The sequence below is a fragment of the Sturnus vulgaris genome, chromosome 2 (genome assembly GCF_052056855.1).
Source record: "Sturnus vulgaris isolate bStuVul1 chromosome 2, bStuVul1.hap1, whole genome shotgun sequence".
Lineage (NCBI taxonomy): Eukaryota > Metazoa > Chordata > Aves > Passeriformes > Sturnidae > Sturnus > Sturnus vulgaris.
In genome coordinates this window covers 45,787,602-45,804,830 of record NC_142244.1, presented here as the reverse complement: position 1 = coordinate 45,804,830, position 17,229 = coordinate 45,787,602, and the positions used below count along the sequence as shown (strand labels likewise).

Below are 17,229 nucleotides of genomic sequence, written 5' to 3'. Positions count from 1 at the left end.
AACCCTCTCAGGGAGATGGGCGGGCTCTCACCTGGAGTGGCGGCCCGCGAAGCCATTCCGAGTGCAAGGAGCAGCAGAATGACGCCGGAAGGAACCAATCTGTTGGCGCGGCCGCTGCGGAGGGTGGGCCAGACCGGTCGGTGAGCTGCGGGTGTTGGCTGCAGGTGGGTGCGCGCTGCTCGGAGGGAGCGCTCAGGGGGGACTGGCGCTTCGCCGCCTGCGGAGAGGCGGCAGTGGCGAAGAGCGCCGCATGCCGCGGCCGAGCCGCGCTGTGAGAGAAGGGGATCCCTTTGCCCCATCCCGCCCGTCATGTCAGAATTAGTCCTCCCTTAGAATGAACGGGGCCGCCGCGGGGCGCAAGCGCGGGCGCCCTGAGCATGCGCAGTAGGGGCGCTGCCGGCGCTGCCCTCCCCCGGCGGGCGGGGCGGGGGCGATGGCGGCCGCTGCTCCGGGGTTGGGGCCGATGAGGCTGGGGGCGGCCGAAAACCCCGGCAGTGGCAGAAGGAACGTAGTTGCCCGCTAAGTTCTGCCTCCCACGGCCCTGTGCGGCACAAGGAGGTGGTTATACACTTGAGGGGCATGGGGAGGGAGGTGGTTCTTGGTGGCAGCGCGCCCCGTTGAGGACAGGTGATGCGCGGCCCATCTCTGCCATCAGCACATCCCGCTGAGGTGCTGCCGGCAGCGCATCCATCCTGCTGGAGAGCCGCCCGGACCCCTGGCAGGGCTGTCGCAGCAGGCTGGGCACTCCTCGCCTTTTATTGACTGTAAAGGGGAGCTGATTGTCCTGAGAGCAGATGCAGCGCGCTGCATCACCCTAGCAGCGTTCTGGCTCCTAAGGATCTGTCCGAACAAAAGCCTTTTGTATCCCGTGCTCATTGTTCTGTTAAGAATTCCAATGCTTGTCAGAACTGGATTCCTCTGTGCCCTCAATTATAGGCCATCTGTAAATCCTCAAAAAGTAATAAATTTGCTTGCCCATTGGTTCTGGAGCTGAGCCATAGCTGAAAAATTATTTGAAAATTTACAACCCGTCTTTTTGTTGCTTGCCTTTAGAAATACGTATATCCATACAGGTCATCCATCCTGTATTGATCATGTACAAATGATGCAAAAATGCTGAAATTTGTATTATTGCAGGTATTTGTTACAATCGTCCTTTTTTGCTGTTGTGGTTCAGCATTGCCAGCTCACTGTTAATATGGAAAATTGCTGTTTCTACACAGGCCAGAAGGTCTTTTTGTCTAGAATAAGTCTCAGTTATAGCTGAGTATAGATTGGTCTTCGCAAAATATTTTAAACACAGAAGTAACTGCATAAAAAATGTATAATCAAAGAATCAGTTGACTTATTTCAAAATATTATTCCTATTTTTGTTCATGATTTACCGAAGCAAGGAATGGCATAATCTTATGCATTACCCAAAGCCATAGACAAAGTTAACTGACAGCAGAGGAGGATTTAACAGAGTCAAGAAGAAATCCCAGGAAAATGCTGTTCACCGATATCAAACTGTAAAGCTGAGGCTTACATTTCAAACTTTGTATTCTGCATACTTTGAAGAACGTGTGGCCTTTTGTATATTTAGTTACTGATAGGTGTTAATACTAATGGACTGTGGATCTTACCTAGTTACAAAAAAACCTCTCTGGTTTGATTGATAGGTATGGCTTGTCCATGCTCTCTACTTAAGAGATTTAAACATGTAGCACTTTTTCACTGGTGTTAACTAGGGTAACCCTAGTGTAACTAGGGTTAAGCTTCATGTGTAAATGCAAACTGAAGCTCAAGATGCATTGTATAGTATGTAATATAATTATGGATGTATTCAATATAAATCCACATCTTTATTTTAAGTAAAACATGCTATTATAATAAGGTAAGCTAAATTATTCTCCAATGATGCTTAATATTGCATGCATGTTTTGAAAAAAACCCCACATTTTAATCACATGCAAAAGTGACAGACTACAGAAGCCATTAAAAGTTGTAATTTTCTTTTACAGAATTTGCAGTTATTTTCACCAGATTTAGAATTACAGTATGTAACTTTAATCCCATTTTTTTCCCTGAAAATTAAAATTGTAGTTTTTGATCTTTTTTTGGCTGAGAAAATAGTTTGCAAAGTAACTTGATTGAGAAATTTAATTTTAGGATAAAATCCAGACAGTTTTACTTCATTTAAGTGATTACTGCTTTATCTTAATGGGTTCAGGTGTTTGTCAGGGAACATGCATTTAATGATCACTGCTCGCAGAGTGGGAGTTTTCCACTTTTGGAATGCTCCCAGGAATTAGTGCAATTTCCTTATTTCCTACTGGTATCGTACTGGGTTTTTATCATGTTGATTTTTTTATCACTTCTAAAGAACACAAAGCTTTAAAGTCTCTGTGTCACCTTTCAATCTGAGAATACTGTCTCAACATTTATTATTGATAAATGTCATTTTTGTGGATTAAATGTCTCAAAATGTCCTGTGCATTTTTTTGCTTGTCCTAAAATGATTGACTGAATATTATTTTTCTTTGAAGTTCAGTTATTTATGAAAAACCTGTGAGACTCAGTTGCATTGAAATTTCCAGGCAGGAACTTGGAATTCTCTTTGTGTTTTCAATCTTAGGCAATCAGTGACAATCAACACATTAATGGAACATAAAAGCGTGGAACTTGTACTCAGTATCTATAGTTTAATTACATTTTAAACCACTCTTGTCTTTTTAGTCAGCAATTAGAAACGTCACCAAATCCTACAGATACCTGTTCCTCATACTCATCTTAGTGAATGTTAAATTAGATGTGTAGTGTAGAGTGATCTCTTTAAAACTTACTAATAAGTCATTAATTTCTCTCCTTTTGAATGGACAAGGAATGAAAATAGCAAATAATTTTGATGGATATATAGTAGACTCAATAATATAATACTTTTAATATTAGATCTTAGAATACTGATCTTGACCTTTTCAAAACGTATATTAATGCACAGTTAAATTTTCTATGAAAAAAACTCTGAAAGTTCTCTAGGGAAATCTATACAATTTCTTCATCTTCACTGTGCTTAATTCTTTCATCCTAGGTGCACAAAGTGTTCTGTAAAATGCCAGCTCTTAGATTTCCCTTTTTTAAAATCCTGCTCCCTAGCAAGACATACTATCCAAGCTGGGAGAAGGCCACGTAATAAACTTAATTTTCCATTGAAGAACAATTAATTTCTCATAAGATACCTGCTATGAAGTACAAAGATTTAATTTTTTTTTTAAATTGGTGAATGCTGTAGCACAGCTGTATTGTGCTTTCTGAAAAAAAGCAGATGGCTGGTTTTACAATTGTTTGTAAATAATAAAGTTCCAAATCAGGGTTGAGTTTAGACTGGTTTTGCCAGCTGTGTTGGAAGAGGAGAGAGCGTCTACCTGCACAGTGTTATTTTTAACTTCTGAATGGTCTTTCCTTGTGATGGGAACAGTCTCGAGCCTCAGTCCCGTTCCAAGGGTTTGGTCCTGTTTATTGTCAGACAGGCACAGCACGAGCTGAGCTATGTGTGATACTTATGTGTGCTCAGTACTTCCACAAAACAGAATTCCCTAGGCTATTTCAAAGACACACATTTGTATGTATATACATACACTTACTTGTATATTTTTATCTTACTATTATAATGTGATCAAACAGTTTGGTGTCTTTGCTGCTGTTTTTCTTGCCCCTCTTCTGGGTGTTCATGCTTCACTGTTATTACACATCCTCTCCCTAGTTTGATAGATTTTCCTTGGTTATTCACTAAGAAATAATTGCACATCTTCCACCACTCTCAACTTCATTAGCATATTTAAACTTCTGTAACCATTTTATTTATCAGTTGTAGCAGCTAAGGGTATTTGTACATTATGTGAGTATGTTCCAATCAGGGCTTTGGCAGGAACTACAACAGATTCTGCACAAACAAAAGTTCGTCTCTGCTCAAAGGTCACTTCACAGTTCTGTTTTCTTTGCTCTTTCAGATCTGGTGGAATGGATGTGAAAATTTCTAGGAAGCGTACTGCAGTGGTTATGATTTTAGTGTATGCCTGTATGTTCTGAAAATGTCTGTCCTGGATGTTTTTGGTCTCCTTTATGAGTTTAACAGTATGCTGTGTTTACAGTCTCTTAGTGTAATATCTAGGATTCAACATATATCCAGGTTAATTAAATGCATAGTCTAAAGGTCATTTGGACATTCCAAAGGAAAAGTATAAGAAAATAAATAACACGTTTCATTATCTTCTAGGTACAGAATTCTAAGAACACGTAAGAAGGATTGCTAACTAAAAGACAATCATAAATATGTTACATCCTCCATATATCTTTGGAAAGGGAGCATTAGTATTGGTGAAATGTTCCACTAGAAATTCAGTGAGGTTTTGGCAGTTGTTTGCATGGAATTAAGGTCAGTTAAACACTGTAGCTTGGATACTAAGAGGAACGTGTGTATAGCTCATATTTTGACTATGGTCTTACCAGAGTTCTCAGTGTGGTTACCTGGAATCTGGGTCAATGAGCTCATTATGTTCTAGCCTGCACTATCCCTTAGTGTCTTGGGAAAGGACAGTATTAAAACTGGCAAAGGGTTATAACTAGGTGATCCCTTATGGCCCTTCCAACCCAAACCACTCTATGCTTCTATGACAGCGGGGTCTCATAAACAGCACAACTAATGATGTCTGGGCCCTTACTACTGCACTTTGTGACAAATCGTAAGAGTGCTCTTACCCTCAGAGCTGCCAGGTGGTCCCTTATTTCACCCACCTTAATGACCCAAAGTAGCTTACTATCCCCAGCCTTCTGTTCAACTCCTGGCTGCTCTGTGGCCCTACACAGGCTGGCCACTGCTTGCCACTTGACTGTCAGGCACACAGAATGCCTGGCCCCTCAACTGGAGACCTGTACAGATAGTTTTGAGAGGTACATATATGTCCCCCACACGTCTTATATGGGATTGACCTTAATAACTGTTAAGTTTGTATCAGTTTTCACAATAACAGCCAACTGGCCTTGTGTTCGAGGTGTTTTACAATAAAAAGAAGCCAGGGAAAATGTTTAACTTTTAACTTTAGGGGACTTCAGTTTTGGAATAATTTTCAGCTGTCTTTGTCAACCAATTGTTGGTTTGTTGTTTCTTGGGGTTTTTTTTCAGAAAAGCAGGCTAATAGCTAACAGGTCATTTGTCAGTGTAAGTTTGTAAAGTCCCAGTACATGAGCAGAGAAGTTTTGTCAAGTGGTGAGAGAGTGGATCACATACAGCAGTACTTGTGTCATGTTGCAGGAGAGGCTGCAAAGCCAGTTGCTGAACAGCACACAGATGTGTCTGAGAAAGCAAAAGTAAGAGATCCCAACTCTAATGGCCCACTTACTGGAGCTTGGTGCCTGGTAATCCTCCTGCAGATAGGCTTTGTAATTGGAATCCTGTGGGAGTTTATGGAGCAAATAAAAGGAGAGGTATTCCCCAGCACTCCTGAGCTGCAGACCTCTTCAACACATATCTGCACCCCCTATGTTTCTTACCCTTATGTCAGAGTTGATCAAATATTTATAACAAACTGTACTGATTAATTAATATGGCTTTGTGGAAGAACGCATGAAATAATTATAAATGACTTGTTTAACATACCAAGTTTTAGCTGAGTTGTTAAGAGAGTGTGGAGGGTTCTAAAATCATCAACAGATTCAGTGAAGTGGTACATGAATACCAAAATTATAAAATGAGTCAGGAATTGGCTACAAGACAGCTGGAAATTGATTTTTTTTTAATTTTTTTTTTTTAATGGAGAGAAGAGTGAATTTGGCTAAGTCATTGCATAGTATTCATTACTACATTCCTTAATCGTGGACAAAACATTAAAGATACACTGCTGAATTTTGCTTTTAAGAAAATAATGAGATACTGCTATTAGAGATTAGGATTAGGATGCACTAGATGACTTGCAAATTGGACTAGTGAGACAGTGATGAGATCTGAACCATAATGCTGTACAACAAATCTTGTATCAGTGAAAGAAATTTAGGATCAAACTGGAGTAAAGAGAAAACTGCAAGGAATAATAAGGAAAACCGGTTTGACAATTATTCATTCTAATGAAAGTTGAGAGAGGATATCAACACTCATAATAATTGTAGGAATGAATAAATATACAAAGGAAAATTAAGTAAAAAATTTTAACGGAAGAACAAATGTATCTAAGCATTAATAAATTGATTGTGGAATTAAAAGGTTTACAGTCTCTACACCAATGTACTGGAGTAGAATTTTTGTGGTAATAGTGTGGTTAAAGAAAACTTTCTGAAACATCGATTGCTTGTATGAAAGTGATCATATGATGTCTTGCCTAAAATAGCATAGTTGGACTTGATTACAGTAGATGTTTCTATGTTCATAATACAAATGCAAATATTATTGAAATTGGTAATTTTATCTACAGAAAGCACGTTGTAGGTTGGAGCTTGCTATAGAAATTACATGTAAGTGGAGAAAAATGTCTAATATCTATTGTCAGTTCCAGAATTTTGCAGAAAGGTTTACATTTCTTTTTGAAGAAGTCCTAGTGTTATTTTACATGATGCCAAATAAATGTTGAAATTCACATACTTTTTTAAAAAAAGTTTTTTCAAATGTGGCAAACTAATGTTTTTGAAGCAACTCGGCTTTTGAAGACTCAGCCTTTTGAGGAGCAGGCTTTTAAATTCATAAGAAAAGGGTATTCTAGAGAATTCTGGCATACGAAAAGGTTTTATGATTTATGGAAGTTGGGGTTTATGAGGCCATACATTATCAGAATAAATGGTGGTCTTGTTCTTCTGTATTTTCCTAGTTCCTCAGGCTTAGAATGGAAAGAGTGAATACGTTGAGATTGTCTGGCCATGGGAAGGAGAAGATGCCTGCTCCAAGGGTGCCAGTGCTGGCAGCAAGATCAGTGGATCTCTTCTCTTCCAGGAGACATGGAGGTCTATTTGTGGTTGGAGCTACCTGACTATCTAGATAAAGTATAGATCAGTCTGCTGTGAAAGTACCTCACGTGAAGAAGCCTGATGGTTTAGTTTGCTCTGAATGTGTCATGTCATCAGATGAGCCTTTTCACAAAATGAATAACCAAAACCGGTGTTTTCTTGTTTCTGGGTTTTGTTTGGATTTTTTTGTTCCCTGTCAATTCAGGTGGGCCATTACCTGTTGCTGGTTTTAATTGGAATTGTGGAAGCAAAATCCTGGAATAAAAAATGGAATGTTTCTTTAAAATAGGCAGTCTTGACTCAGATTTGGAGTAAGGACAGTTTATGCATCTGCAATATATAAATAGCTCTTTAAATAGGTGTAAATAAAATATACTCATGTTTAAAGTTTCTTTATGTTGACACAGTGGAATAAAATATTTTCGTTGTGAAAAACAGTTAAAACCAATTTACCATTAGAAAACCCCACACTTCAGTGTAGGGATTTTCACCAGAAAAAAAAACTTGGCTGCTGAAAGGGAGATGGTCTTAAATTTAAATGTGTTCTAAAGCCAGCTAATTTAGACCACTGTAAGTGAAACTCAGAGTGGGCAAACATAAAGCTTCCTAACAAGACTAGAGGTACATGACTAAATCGGTTTCAATTGACTAAACGCTCAAGGGTGTACCATCACTAAACTGTCTCTAAGTGACCCTATTTGGTAAGCCCCAGAAATCCTGTTATTCAGCCAGGCTGTTGGTGTTGTTTGTATTCCATTATTGCAGTCCAGACTGCCTCATGGGGATCCACTTAGGATGCAGTCTAATAGCCTGTGTCTCCTTTCCACTACAAGGTGCAGAGTGATCAGCTTTTTGGAATGTAAAATTTATAACAAAGTTTTCTTTTTCTATCTTAATTTTGCATAAAATTGTAAGAATTTGGGTTTTTTGAGGGTAAGCCTAGGACTAGTCTTTCTCTTAAATGATAAACACACTCCTTGATGTGTTTCCTTTGGACTTTACTGAAAAAATTCCTACAGGTGGGTATTATCTGTAGAATTGTTCTCTGATATATGGCAGATAATTTACTTTTCAAAGTTTGCAGCGTGAATATATTTTACAAAGTAGTAGTATTATCAAATTCAGTGTAAAGGCATTTGTAACACAAATTTCTAACTGTGCATATTATTTACAAACTAAATTCAATGCTGGGAACTTCTTTGTTATATGGTGTATAGATTTTGTTTGGGTTTTTTTAATAATAAGACTGTAGAATCAATTGCTTATTTTTCCATTTCAGGAATAGATTGAAGAAAACATGGCCAATCAACGGGATTACATTAGCAGACCTATTTGCAATGGAATTTCTGTTCCTGAAAATAAAATCAATTCCTTAGTGGCTGAAGGTCATGGACAACAAATTCTAAAAGTACTACAAAAGTTCAGAGAACAAAACACATTTTTTGATTTTAAAATTCTTGTGAAAGATGAAATAATTCCCTGTCATCGTTGTGTACTGGCAGCATGCAGTGATTTTTTCAGGTAAACCTAATTTTGGCATGAGTTTACAGGAAAGAGATTCTAAGTTCTCTGGGAGGGAGGGAAAGAATAGAATTAAAAATAAAAGTTAAAAGAATTATCACAATTTATATATATCTGCAGAGTTTTGAGAAAAACATTCAAACATCATTTTAAGGGTATTCCAGATACAGCTCTTTGTATTTTCAAAAAGCCATGAGGACTCTGTGAATCAGATTCTAACAGCAGTTGAAACTCTGAAATACAAGTTTCAAATCATAAATGTGTGGTTCTGCTGTTAGGTAGAACTGATGCAAGTTATGTATTTTTAAGAGTTACCTGTTGCCCATATCAGTACATAAAGGTCTGCAAGGATATTGTTTGAATTTGATAGTCTATGTAATATGACACATTTATATTGTGAAACATAACAGATTGATTGCAAATATATCTTGTACTGAGCAATTGTGGATAAATTGTACATAACTTTGGAATGGAACTGGTTTGTGTTTGTCCAAGAAGAGTGGTCAGTATAGTAGAGATTGTCTTCAGAGGTATTTAAACAGATGGGCATACTTTTCCTAAACTACAGATTTCAGCCTTTCAGCATGAAATGGATCTTCCTTCTTGTGCTTAAGGCTATGTATTCTTAAGGGACAGCCTTCATTCACATACAGAATATTAATTTATAAAAAAGCCTTGCTATCCTTTTTTATTAGAAAGGTTCAAATTTGCAGTTCCACACCGAAAGTGTTTCCGAATACAGTTTACTAAAAACAAAGTTAAGACTCTTAACAATGAGAAAATGGACTCCTGAGAATGAGTTAATAGCTTGAATTCAGTTGCCCATACATAGGTGAGTGTTATTTTCAAATGTCCTGGAACATCCCATGAGTTTGAGTCTGCCATATATGACATAAGATAGCTAGATATGTTCTAAGAATTACTGAAAAAAAGAAGAAATGTGGATGAAATGAGCACTTTACCCACTTTAGGAGCAGATTTGTTTTTTTCTCTGACACACAGGACTACTTTCACTTGTCTTTAATTGCTTCACAGCACTGAGATAATCTGGTAGAAAGAAATACTAGGATGAAATAGCTTCCAGTGGTAATTTATAGAACTGAAGTTAAGCTCATGGAAACCCATGTATCCTTTTCATTATCTACAGGCTCTTCAGATTAAAATCTACCAAGAGAGATGCCTGCTTCTAATGATTGATATGGTAGATAATAGCAGCCATCAGATTCATAAGTTATCCTGGAATGCAAGGCCCATTTTTTACCTTCAAGGAACCTAAGTCCACTACATACATTTTAAAATGGAACACCTTTTCTCTTCCTTGGTCTTCGGACTTCTCTTAGTTTTGGCTTCATTGTGTAAACCAAAGAATGAGCAACATTTTGATCCTTACTTGCTAGCTTTCAGAGTCAAAGCCTTTCCCTACATTGCTCTTCTACTGGTATTGTTCAGTTGCTATTTTACTCCCTAATTAGAGATTTCATAGCTCATGAATGGTTAATGCAGAAAGGATTATAAGGTCACCACTTAGTATGCAAAGAGGTCTTGGAGACACAGGTGTCTTATTTTATGTTCTTGTTCACAGAGTCAGACAAGTTCCTGCCCCAAAGAGTATGTGCTATACGCAGTGATTTTTTTTTTTCCTCTTTGGCTTCAGGAAAGGAACAGAGATACAACAGAGACACTAAGTATATAACTGAACTGTGATATAAAAGAACACGTTTTCTAAATATGAATTGAATATGGTATATTAATATCCAGATTCTCTACTTCACATTTCATGATTTATTCAACTCTTCCTCCACTGTTATCTTATTCAGAAGCCACTGCTATCCTAGCTTGAGGCTTAGGCTCTGAGAGAGTAGGGCAAGGGATTTTGCAGCACTGTTCTCTTGCCAGCACTTACCTGCTTGTGAAACTAATTATTTTGTCTTGACATGTTAGATTGTGTGAAAGAGTTAAATTTTATTACATAATTGGAATAAAGCAGTTAAAGTTGTAATAAAATTTCACAGTTTCAACCATCATCTTTGTATTCAGTCACAATCTACTTTCTGCACAGTTTCACTGTGGCAGGCAATCATATGTCAAAACCTCATTTTTTTTCTGACATTGGCCTGTACTCATACATCTCTCTGTCAACTCTAAAGCAAGAATTAAGTTTCCTTGTGTTTTTTCTCCTCATTTACCCCTCACCTATATTTATTTCTCAGGACTACACCCATCATCTGTCCGGCCATTTGCTCAGCCTGCAATTTGGAAGGCTTTTTTTTTCCCACATAATTTTATATACTCATCCACATTGCATGACCTAGCTCATGGGGCCTTTTTTACTATGTATTTTTTTAAATCAGCTTTCTTTCTCAAAGTTGAAACTGATGATGTCCCGAACACTTTCACATTTTCTGTCACATTGAGAGCTGCAGACTTCATCAGTTTGTGAAAATCCATACAAAACACAAGTGCTGCTATGATTTTGTTAAGCCATCACTTTGAATATGTTTTTGTCACTAATCATTTGTTTCTTCAAACACACCAAATAAATTCATTATTCACATAAGAACTTCCATATTTTAGACCTATTTTAGACCAGCCTACATTATTACATGTCCCTGATTGTCTCCTTTCACATCAGTGTTGCCGTCTGTTTGCTGAATCTTTAATGTGTGTGTATATCTTCTGTATTCTATTCACAGAGCCATGTTTGAAGTTAATATGAAAGAACGGGATGATGGCAATGTTACTATTAGTAATCTATCACCCAAGGCAGTGAAAGCTTTTCTTGATTATGCCTACACGGGAAAAACAGAGATAACCAATGATAATGTGGAAATGCTCTTCCAACTGTCGTCATTTCTTCAAGTTTCACTCCTTTCCAAAGCTTGCAGCGACTTCCTAATAAAAAGTATTGATCTTGTGAATTGCTTACAGTTGCTTTCTCTATCAGAAAGTTATGGGTCTGTCCGCTTGTTTGATCATGCACTAGATTTTGTACAACACCACTTTTCATTGCTGCTCAGATCGAGTGATTTCTTGGAGATGAATTTTGAGATATTACAAAAATGTCTTGAGGCTGATGAATTAAATGTCCCTGAGGAAGAATCAGTGTTGAAAGCTGTCCTCCAATGGACCAAACACAACTTAGAAACACGGCAGAAATACCTACCTAATTTGATTAAAAAAGTGAGATTACACCAGTTACCTGAAAAGACTTTGCAGGACTTTCTGCATTCTGAAGAACACTTACTTAAGAGTGCTAATTGCTCAGTAATAATCAGTGATGCAGTTAAAAGTGTGCAGAACTTCAGTGGATTGTTTCCAGATGCACGTCCTTCAACAACAGAAAAATATATATTTGTTCATAAAACTGATGAAGATGGAGAAAACAGACATACATTCTGCTACAACATCAAAACAGATAAATGGAAAGAACTACCACATACACACATGATTGATCTGCCAGGGTCAAGTTTGTCTAGCTATGGAGAAAAAATTTTTATAACTGGAGGATGCAAGGGGAATTGTTATAGGACTGTCAGGCTTCATATTGCTGAGCCGTTTCATGATGCCACTGACCAAACCTGGTGCTACTGTCCAGTCAGCAATGAATTCTCCATAGTGTCAGCTATGAAAAAACCGAGGACAATGCACACATCTGTTGTAACCTTAAATCAGCTCTTTGTAATAGGTGGAAAGACCAGAGGAGCTCAAGAAACTCGGAGTCTTTTGGATGTAGAATCCTATAATCCTCTTTCCAAAGACTGGAAATCTGTAAGCCAGTTACCAAGAGGTATCTACTATCCAGAAGCAAGTGCATGCCAGAATATCATTTATGTCCTTGGCTCAGAAGTAGAGATTACTGATGCCTTTAATCCGTCTCTTGACTGTTTCTTTAAGTATAACGCTATGACTGATCAGTGGTCTGAGCTTGTAGCAGAATTTGGGCAGTTTTTCCATGCAACTCTAATCAAAGCTGTTCCAGTGAACTGTACATTGTACATATGTGATCTCTCCACCTACAAGGTCTACAGTTTTTGCCCAGAAACCTGTGTTTGGAAAGGGGAAGGATCTTTTGAATGTGCTGGCTTTAATGCAGGGGCAGTTGGGACAGAAGACAAAATTTATATACTAGGTGGTGATTATGCTCCAGAAGAAATCACAGATGAAGTTCAAGTCTACCACAGTAGTAGGTCTGAGTGGGAAGAAGTTTCACCAATGCCAAGAGCCTTAACTGAGTTTTACTGTCAGGTCATTCAGTTTAATAAATACAGAGACCCCTGGTCACCTGTACTGACAATTTGCTCTGGAGAATTTTGAAACTCCCAAGTCAAAAGAGTATTTAAATGCACAAGTTGTAGAACAGTTTTTAAGTATTAGTTTACAGATGAAGAAATATGTACTCATTTGTTTAAATTTTCAGTTTAAATTAAATGCTGTAGGATTGCTTTTGGAAGAGTCCATTAAAATGTCATTCATGCTAGTCATTATATGGACAGTATTACTTAATTTTATATACAGCTCTTCCCTGTAATTATAAAAATATTTTTCAAAATAATATTAATTTTCCAAAAGTAATACTCATGAGGAATTAGTTGTGTAATATGTGCCATTATTTCTGTAATATTCACAGTTGTCCCAATAGACAAATTGCTAAATGAGAAAACTGACTGTGATACTGTTTTCCCTATGTAACTGAAGTTTAAAAGACATTTTCATTAGTGTTATTTAGATTTTCTATGTTCATAAACATGTCAGAGGAATTTGTTGTCAGCTTTATCTTATCACAATGACCTTAGCAAGGACAAGAGCCAAAGTGACCTTCACAGTATTAAAACCAGGTATCTAACTTGAAGAGACTGATAATTCCCGTCATCTTACTTCAGCTCTTCAGTTTTACCAGTTTTTCTCCATCCTTGTGCCTTAGTAGTAGCTTTATTTTCTGTTTCCATTCCATTAACTGTGGCAAAGTAAACTTCCGTAACATACTGCAGGGTAGGTAAGACTTGTACACGATAGATGATTCATGCAATATCTTTGCTTCAGTCGTGTTGCTAACTAAAGAAAAAACAATTCAGGATGTTTTCTAACAGAAGTCTTCCATCTCTGAAGTCTTCAGTGCTACCTACTAAGCAGTCACTAGGCTGCTTATAGCAGCAAGCTGTAAAAAAAATCATAGCTGTTGCTTCTGTTAACTATGGGAAAAGTTTGTATCTTGTCATACTTCAAATACAAAATTACAAAATGACACCCCCATATTAAAAGTCAATAGTAAATAGTATTTCTGAGGTGAGAAATCATCTCTTGTGGTTTAAATTAATTAAAACACTTTATCTTGAACTTCATGGTAATTTTAGATGTTAAAATATTACACAGTAAACACTACACAATAAATATATTAAACTTTATTAAGTAGTCAGCTATGATAATGTTAAAATTGTAATGGACTTTTAGTGCTAATATTAGTCTAGAAATATGTTGTGAAGTAAATTTGATCTCATGCTTACAAAGTCAGTCCTCTTTCTGACAGGACAATGAAATTAGCTAAGTTTTGTAAATTAATTTGTAATCTTCCACAGCCTGAAAATTTCCTTTCTTACCAGGTATCCAGATAAGACACAGAGCCTTTATATTCCATGTAAGTATTGTGAAAGTAGTAAGGTTGTCTTCTGCCAGACAGAATAATGGTTCTAAACATTTAATCACATCTTTTCAAGCAGTTTAAATCATGAATAAAATTTAGTGAGGCATTAGAGACATCTTTCATGTCTTGAGACAACTGTGGTAAGTTCATTATCACATCACTACTGCATGTACTCTTTGCAAAACCCAAGCTGAATATTAATGCTTGAAGCTTAATATTGCCTAGAACATGCTTCTGTTTTAAACAGTAAACAATGGGAGGTTCCAATTCTGTGATTGACTCTGTTATCAGATACCTTTACAAATTTAGATAACATTCATCATAACAATTTTCTTAAGTATGTAAAATAAAACCATGTACATTTGGAGAACATGTTAATAGAGCAGGACCCTTCCACTCAATAATTTCTGTATAGTAATATATGTGTCCGTTCTGTAGAAGTAAGTAGCTTGCTGCAGTATTTCAGGCAACTTCCAGATTTATTTTGGGGTTTTTTTCATAATAGGTCTCCATATTTTAACTAAACATAGCTAGGTAACCTTTACAATCACCTTACAGAAACACAAGTATTTTTATATTGGGACCCAACTGCTTTTTGTTAGTGCAAAGCAAATGTATTGAGTAGAGAGAAGAAGAATACTATTCCTACTTACTGAAACAATAGGAAAAAACCAAACAGATAGGAAAATGGTAGTTCTAGTTTTAATGAAGCTACTCAGGGTAGCGTAGAGACTTCATTAACCATTACTTATTACAGCTTATCACATCATTGAAATACAAGGTCCAATTCACCTTTGCTTGTGTATTTGTATTTATACCTGGGTAATATGAGTATGCAATTTATGCATAGAGAAATGTAACATATTATGCCCATAGTACATGGGTATAAATAGCTATGCAAATTGGAAGAGACTAGAGAATTGCAAGAGTGTTTTAATTGCCACTGTCATGACCAAGTTGCTGGATCACATTAACAGCAAGTGAGTGAGTCATTCAGGTGATGCTCTTTCCCCTAAGTTTTTCCCCACAGCAGATTTTTTTGCAGTCTTCCACCCAGCTACTTGCTGTAAGACTGGCATCTGACATCAGACAGAGCAATGACGTATGTGAAAAATTCCTCAGTATAGACAGTGAAAACTGACTGAAGCTGAATTGAGAAAATAGACATGCTTTACTATTTTACACTACACTTGTGCAGGAACTAATGTCAGTCCCAGTTTGACAAATCATTCATGGGTTTCACAGGGAGTTGAGCTCTTGCTCAGTGATCAGGAAATAATGTAGTGATGTCAGTTACTTTCTAGCATTGCTTACAGAAGAGTTACTGTGAAATGGTACTGATTTTCTGCAGTTAAGCAGGTAAACCTGTACTACATCTCTCACAGAAGGAAAAGGATCAGTTGCCACATTTCCACATACAAAGTATTAAATCTAGTAAAATAACTGAATGCAGAAAAAGCAGAAGCGTTAGAAAGTCATGGTTAAAAACAAGGCTTTATGATAGAAGTAAGGACCTATGTTCAAATCCCTGTGATTAATTGCTAAAGATGTAAGAAATCTCAGTGAACTACACAAAAGAATATGAATTACTTGCATGAATAACTGTTGTAGTCTGGATCAAACATTTTTCAGTCTACATGGCATTTATGCAACTAAAAAAGTCACAAAATTAATGCAAAGTGAGTTTTTAAATATCATTTATGACTTTTCAAAGCTCTTTGAATCAAAGCTTTATGAAAAAGTACCTTCCTCTAAAAATAGTCAGTAACTAGATTAATGATTACGTATGTTCTCACTGAAATAGTGATGTTGAAACACACAAAATGCATGTAAAATTATAAACTACTCTTTGCACTTAAATGATGTAACCAAAACATTTCTAAGAGTATTCTATTTTATGTCACAGAATACATTATAAGCATGACCAGTATAATATGCACAAAGATAATATATATTGTATGTGGGATTTTAATATCCAGTGATGATTATATTGGATAATCTTAATTTTTAAAGAATGCTATCAAAACATTATGGCACTTTGGTAATATTATCATTCTGGTTTAGTTGTTATAAGAAATATCAATTATTCAGGTGTTTTATTGATTATGTTTGCACAGACCTGATAATTATTATTTAAGGACTAATTTGTTTTCTATATTCTAAATACATTTGTAGTAAGTCAGTTTACTGCTGTTAAAAATTTGTTATATTCGCAAAATGGAGTAGATTTTCTGGGTCAGATTTATTTATGGTATTACTCTGTGAAGAAAACTGTTTACCTCCTCTGGTTAATATAGGGTAGTAGGTAAGGTATAGGCTATAGAATGTGCTGACTGCAGTTCCTAATGTGGAGATTAAGTTTAGATGTTTCTGTTTGTAGGTGACCAACAGGAGGCAGCATAAGATCTACTTTAATTAAAACAGGCTGAAAACTGGATATATTTGACAATATTTATAGTTGAACATTATGCTAAATTTACTTTTTTCCTTCTAACACCCAATAAAGCATAGAAAACAGTAACATTTCGCTGCTGCCTGGGCTCTGCTGATATGTGGAAAGTACAATACTACACATTTGCTGAGATGTTCATTCTTTTGTGAAATAAAGCACTGAGCAACTAAATCCTTCTTGGGCCTTTTTTTTTTTTTTTTCCAAACTGCAGCTAGTCTCTTTGGGGGTTTATTTTCAATTGGAGAACCTTTTGAACGCTATGATCAAGAATCCACTTAGCATGGGTGAAAACTGCTGTGAGGGGGGTTTATAATTATCCTTGGATCTTATATTTGTATATCCTTTGCATATTGAGTTACTGTACCCATGCTAATTTTAATTGTCTGCTGAAAAGTTCTTATGTTTGCCATTGTAAGGTACTCAAACTGTTATAATTTTTAAAAATTAGATCAGAATAATATACAGGTTTTTTTAACATTTTAAATATTGCAAATGATTGGATGTTTATTTTTACTGAAATGGACCTTCCATACTAGTAGTAGAAGTAGCTTTAAATAAAAGGAGATAAAAGGTACAGAGTCTAAAATTTTCGAGCCAAGGCTTGCAGAAGTGGCATCGATACAAAGTAACGGAGCCCAGTGTTGTCTTG

General features: G+C 36.7%; 1 protein-coding gene across 4 annotated transcripts; it reads left to right on the top strand.

The window, feature by feature from the left end:
- The first annotated feature begins 24 nt into the window (after window positions 1–24).
- Window positions 25–16,751, top strand: KBTBD3 (kelch repeat and BTB domain containing 3). 4 transcript variants are annotated; one of them, XM_014877677.2, is made up of 3 exons: window positions 25–164; window positions 8,249–8,490; window positions 11,184–16,751. In XM_014877677.2, exons 2-3 carry the CDS (start codon window positions 8,267–8,269, stop codon window positions 12,802–12,804), a joined length of 1,845 nt encoding a protein of 614 aa, XP_014733163.1. In that variant the 5' UTR covers window positions 25–164; window positions 8,249–8,266; the 3' UTR covers window positions 12,805–16,751. The 4 variants fall into 4 exon arrangements, with proteins under 4 accessions (XP_014733163.1, XP_088015552.1, XP_014733162.1 ...); XM_088159426.1 differs by lacking the exon at window positions 25–164 and adding an exon at window positions 404–508; XM_014877676.2 differs by lacking the exon at window positions 25–164 and adding an exon at window positions 1,771–6,966.
- Window positions 16,752–17,229: the final 478 nt, after the last annotated feature.

Excerpts from the sequence above, each read along its gene's own strand:
- KBTBD3 (XM_014877677.2), top strand. The coding sequence starts at position 8,267 with ATGGCCAATCAACGGGATTACATTAGCAGACCTATTTGCAATGGAATT. Across the intron at positions 8,491-11,183 it reads GCATGCAGTGATTTTTTCAG|AGCCATGTTTGAAGTTAATA; the intron begins GTAAACCTAATT and ends TTCTATTCACAG.